Below are 4,803 nucleotides of genomic sequence, written 5' to 3'. Positions count from 1 at the left end.
CGAATGACAAAGTACGCATTAAGAATTGAAAAGTGAATTGGCTAGTTGACTAATCCCTTTAACCTAGTAAAATAGACGGATTATGAAATCAAATTAAGTTTAAAAGGCATGTATTATCAGCAAGGAAAATTTATATTATCAACTACAAAAAAAAATTAAACTCGAAATCTTACAGAGATTAAATATAATTTCATTTAATCTTCATTCTTTAAATTAGAGGTTCTAATTCATGGTATAAAAGTTGAGAAAAAAAAATACATATTAACACAAAGCATTATTATACTAAAATATTTTAGTTTATAATCATCCAATGAAAAAACTATAATCTATTCTAGGCATATCTTTCTCTCTAGTAGCCGATGATGTCCTTGTATTTGTTTAGGAAACACGAGAAAGGCATATATATATAACAGATTATGGGTCTGATCCACATTGAAACACGTGAGACAGATGATGGGCTGGGCCTGATCCCATTCTGAACCCAATCTTATCCTATTCTCACAACAGAGTCCGATTATGCATTCAATTTTGAATCTAATCAAACGCTTTCAATGCACAAAACCGTAACGTAACGTAACGTAACGAAACAGAGAAATAAAGAGAGGATTATAAAAACAGATAGTTCAAATCAGATGGGTTCCCAACCTTCACACGAACTCAATAAATACGAATAACAAACCAATAAACCAAACCCAAACTGCTAGGTTTTGTTTGGTGTGACGCGCAGCGGAAGCCATGGCTGATTCTTCTTCGAACTTGAAATCCGACGCGATAATGGAGCAGATGAAGCAGCACCTCGCCACCGACTCAGGCAAACAAGTCACCAAAAAAATTGGACTCGTTTATCAGATTCAAATTGCTCCTAAGGTTAGATTTCTTATTGTTTATTAATGATCATTATTCATCTATTTTCGTTTAACCTAATTTAATTGATTAATTAATTATCATTATGCCGGTCTCATTGAATGAGTTGAATTTCTAGAAACTTGGAATCGACGAGGTCGTCTACACCGTTGATCTCAGGAAAGGAGAGGTCACTAAAGGTTAGCTTTGCCTTTTCACTTTTCAATTCTTTTCTTCTTTTTTGTTTAATTTGTTCTTAGTTCTTAAATGTAAAATTGCCATCGAAGACACGCATCTCAGTCTCATGAATCATGATGAACCTTTTAATTCACTCTGCGACCTAAATTAAAATGCTGAATTCATATTACATAAGCTCTGACCTGGTGCTGCTATGCAATGTATTGTAATTTCTGTGATAAGCAATATATAGTGTATTAGTATTCTCTACAGGGATGATGGTGAAATTATGTGTTATAGAGATAGATCAGGATTTCAAATTTACTCTCATTTTTTTTTGCTGTTTGGTTGCTGACTTGCTGTCAAATATAGAAACTAGCAAGAGCAGAGAGAGCTGTCTTAACATCCAGCAGAATTAAAATTAAGATTAAGAGTAAAATTTTGTTTTAATAATTACTACTGAAATTTTATTTAGATCCTGATTAGATAAACTTCTACTCCATAAGTACTTACAGGATAAGATAATAAGTGCATGTTTGGATTAAAGTTTGTAAACTTAAGTTTGAATGAATTTCATTTTGCAAATTGAGTTTGCAAAAGCAACCTTGGTATTGCTTTCAACTGAAACTTGGTTTTGGGCCAAATGTTAAGTGTGTTAATGTTCTTTTAAGGGAAACCAAGCATATTACCAAGCTGAGTTTACTAGACAAAAAGTTGGAAGAGTCCTAACAGCAAACCGAACATAGCCTAAGAAAGCAAAATGAATTGAGATTTTCTCATAAGCTAAAATCAACTCATACATCTCTCAGTTTTTTGTGAAGTTAGATGAGAGAGATATAAAAATTAAGTGCATAAATTGATTTTAGCTTAATTTATTTTATGTTCTTAGTTTCTTTGCAAGTTAGATGAAGAAGTTTATTCATTATTGAAATTAAACTTTAATTTTAATTAAGGAATAAGACTAAGAATATTTGAAATGCTACAACTAAACCGCTTCTCTACATCGGCCTCTTGAACACATGATAAATGGTTTTTGTCTTTTTTAATATAGGTTGTTGTCTTGGCAGCCAGAGATTATTCAACAACTTTTGCAATTTTGCTACGTTGATGTTTTCTACAATCTTATTTCCATGATTCTACTTAATTTTGCCAAATTTATCATGTTCTCTGACAATACTATTGTATCATGTATGAGTATGATTATTTTGGGTTTGTATGTATTTAGGGCCATATGAAGGAGGAAAGCCTGATGCATCTTTTTCATTTAAGGACGAGGACTTTGTTAAGGTTGCCTTGGGGAAGATGAATCCACAGATTGCTTTCATGAGGTTTGACCTTTCAATGGACTTTTTCCTTCCTAAATTTTTTCTTCTTCTTTGTTTATGCATTCGTGTGCTTGTATCTGATGTAGTGGTTAATGGATGTAGAGGTGCGATGAAGATTAAGGGAAGCTTGAGTGCTGCTCAGAAATTTACTCCAGATATCTTCCCAAAGCCTTCCAAGCTGTGAGCTGAGATGTCTGAAACTACTTGCACAAGGTTGCTAGAATTATCGTTTGCCTGCAGTCAAACAAAATAGATAGCAATCATAGCATCAAAAGCTGAGGATTATATTATATCTTTAGTTAATACATGGATCATTACTCCTAAGGTTGTAGATGGTTCATGATTTTAATATAGCTGTGAACACCGAAGGATATTTAGATACTGTTTTGCATATCTGCCATAGATTTTTATTCTACTGTGATTGGATGTTTCAAGCTTGAAAATAGTTAGTTCATCGGGCATTATTTAGAGCTACTTTTCCATTCTTTTGTCATAAATTCTCGGATGAATGCATTACTGAGCCCATACTTGTGGGATGGATGCTAGGAATCGTGTTTTTTTTTTACTATTTTTGTTCTTTTCATGTATCTACGCTGTGTGCATAAGGGATCTCTATCTTTGTTTGAGGTATGGTTTTTTTTATCAACCACTAGCCACAACTGTATAAGCTGGAAATATTTGAGATCAATTTATTACAGTTTAGTTTTCTTCAAATGACATTCTAGTGGCAACATCTACGCAGTAATTGTAATCTATTGTGACCTAGGTGCTGAAAAATGATAACTAGTATCACTATGTCACATAGTGACACAATTTCACTAGATGAAACATATCATTTTGGATATTAGAACTAACTTGTATTAAGCTTATGGTGGCACTTAAATTATCCACATTGATGCAGAGTTACTATCACTGGGAGAGTACACCTAACGAATTATTCTTTAGTGAACTTGCGGGGAGTAGAAATTTGAAATCCTTCTAACCTTGTTTTGTCATGTATGCATGCTGAGATGCACATGATAGAAATATAAGTTTATTGTTTGACGAGTAAATTATATATGAACACTTCAATATCTCAAACATTTCTACTAATAATAGTGTGACACATAATTTATCTCTTTCTATTTTCTATCATATTGCATCACTAATCATATTTGTATTTTTTTTTTCTCTTTCTCCATGTATCAACTAGTAAGGTGGTGTCCAAACATCATTCTTCTTGTTTGAGACTTTTTTTTTTGGTGTTATATGGAATCATTAAACAAGAAAAGGTGTCGAAGAAGAAAGAACCATTTGAACCCTAATTGTTGAGAAACAACTGAGCCAATGTTATAGTTAATGTTTTTGTTTTACTCTTTCGTATCTTGGGCTAAAGTGGCTGAAATTTTTTTATTTGTCGTCATAGTGAAAAGGAGTGCTGTCTCAATGATGCAAGATTTTGGTTGTCATGCCTATATTTAATTAGCTCCGATAACTAAAGCTTCCTTCTCATCTTATCCTTGACAGTTCATCATGCTACATGCTACTCAAATTCCATATGTGAGACTTTCACACACTCTTCTATCTCAGAGTTACCACAATTTTGGTGGCTTTTCCAACATTGTCCGAGTCTCAAATAATCTCTCATGTGACTTTATTAATTTTTTTTTATAAATTAAAAAATGTGATTATGTGTCACATGTGAAGATTGACTTGACAACAAAATACCAAACCATGTAATAACTTTTTTCTTTTAAGTTATAACATTTTTGAGTCTAATCCTAACCTAAATGCATTATCAATATACATGCACTTGCTTTGGCTGTTGCAGATTGATATTTCGATCGAGCAGCGATTAAGGTTGTGGATTGTGCATACCTTTGTGATTATACATGCCATTATGGGTGTGAATGGACTGGATTTTTTCCATCTATTTAAATGGTTTGGATTTAAAATCCAAATGGATATGGATTAAAAAATATGATTTGATTTTTTTATTAAAAAAAGGGTTTGAAATCGGTTTTGAACCATAAAAATCAACTAATTATGATTTAAAATTAATTTTAACATCTATTTATGTTTTAGAACTAGTTTATAACTAATTGAGTCCAAAAACAGTTTTAAAACCAACTTATGGTTTGAAATTGAATTTAAGATCGAATGAGTCCAACATTGTTTTGAAGTCTTTTGCATCAAAATTTTCACTTTGCAGATTTAGGGTATATCTTTTTAGGGTGGGCATATTTTAAATTGATTGAATTTAAATTCACATCCATGCTTAAAAAATGGTTTAAATTTGTTGAAATTGATTTTAAATTGGTTATTTGTAATAAACCAATTTGGTTTTAAAATTAATTTCAAACCATAAGCACAAATAGAGTTTTTTCACATTGACCTCCAAATCTTACCTTGACCTTGGATACAATAAGTTCGGGTTAACATTGACCCGCATATCTTCAAGTTTGACTAGAGCATATTT

General features: G+C 32.0%; 1 protein-coding gene across 2 annotated transcripts; it reads left to right on the top strand.

Moving 5' to 3' along the window:
• Window positions 1-560: 560 nt before the first annotated feature.
• On the top strand, window positions 561-2,892 carry LOC100500301 (sterol carrier protein 2-like). Of its 2 annotated transcripts, none has more exons than NM_001249144.2 (4): window positions 561-867; window positions 983-1,043; window positions 2,246-2,348; window positions 2,448-2,892. In NM_001249144.2, exons 1-4 carry the CDS (start codon window positions 736-738, stop codon window positions 2,527-2,529), a joined length of 378 nt encoding a protein of 125 aa, NP_001236073.1. In that variant the 5' UTR covers window positions 561-735; the 3' UTR covers window positions 2,530-2,892. The 2 variants fall into 2 exon arrangements, with proteins under 2 accessions (NP_001236073.1, NP_001349811.1); NM_001362882.1 differs by having other exon boundaries at window positions 2,432-2,892.
• Window positions 2,893-4,803: the final 1,911 nt, after the last annotated feature.

This window comes from Glycine max, chromosome 14 (genome assembly GCF_000004515.6).
Source record: "Glycine max cultivar Williams 82 chromosome 14, Glycine_max_v4.0, whole genome shotgun sequence".
Classification (NCBI taxonomy): domain Eukaryota; kingdom Viridiplantae; phylum Streptophyta; class Magnoliopsida; order Fabales; family Fabaceae; genus Glycine; species Glycine max.
The sequence above is the reverse complement of the archived record's forward strand: the minus strand, read 5'-3'. Positions and strand labels throughout refer to the sequence as shown.

Coding starts and splice junctions, on each gene's coding strand:
- LOC100500301 (NM_001249144.2), top strand. CDS start 736: ATGGCTGATTCTTCTTCGAACTTGAAATCCGACGCGATAATGGAGCAG. Junction 868..982: donor AGATTCAAATTGCTCCTAAG/GTTAGATTTCTT, acceptor TTGAATTTCTAG/AAACTTGGAATCGACGAGGT. Junction 2,349..2,447: donor CCACAGATTGCTTTCATGAG/GTTTGACCTTTC, acceptor TAATGGATGTAG/AGGTGCGATGAAGATTAAGG.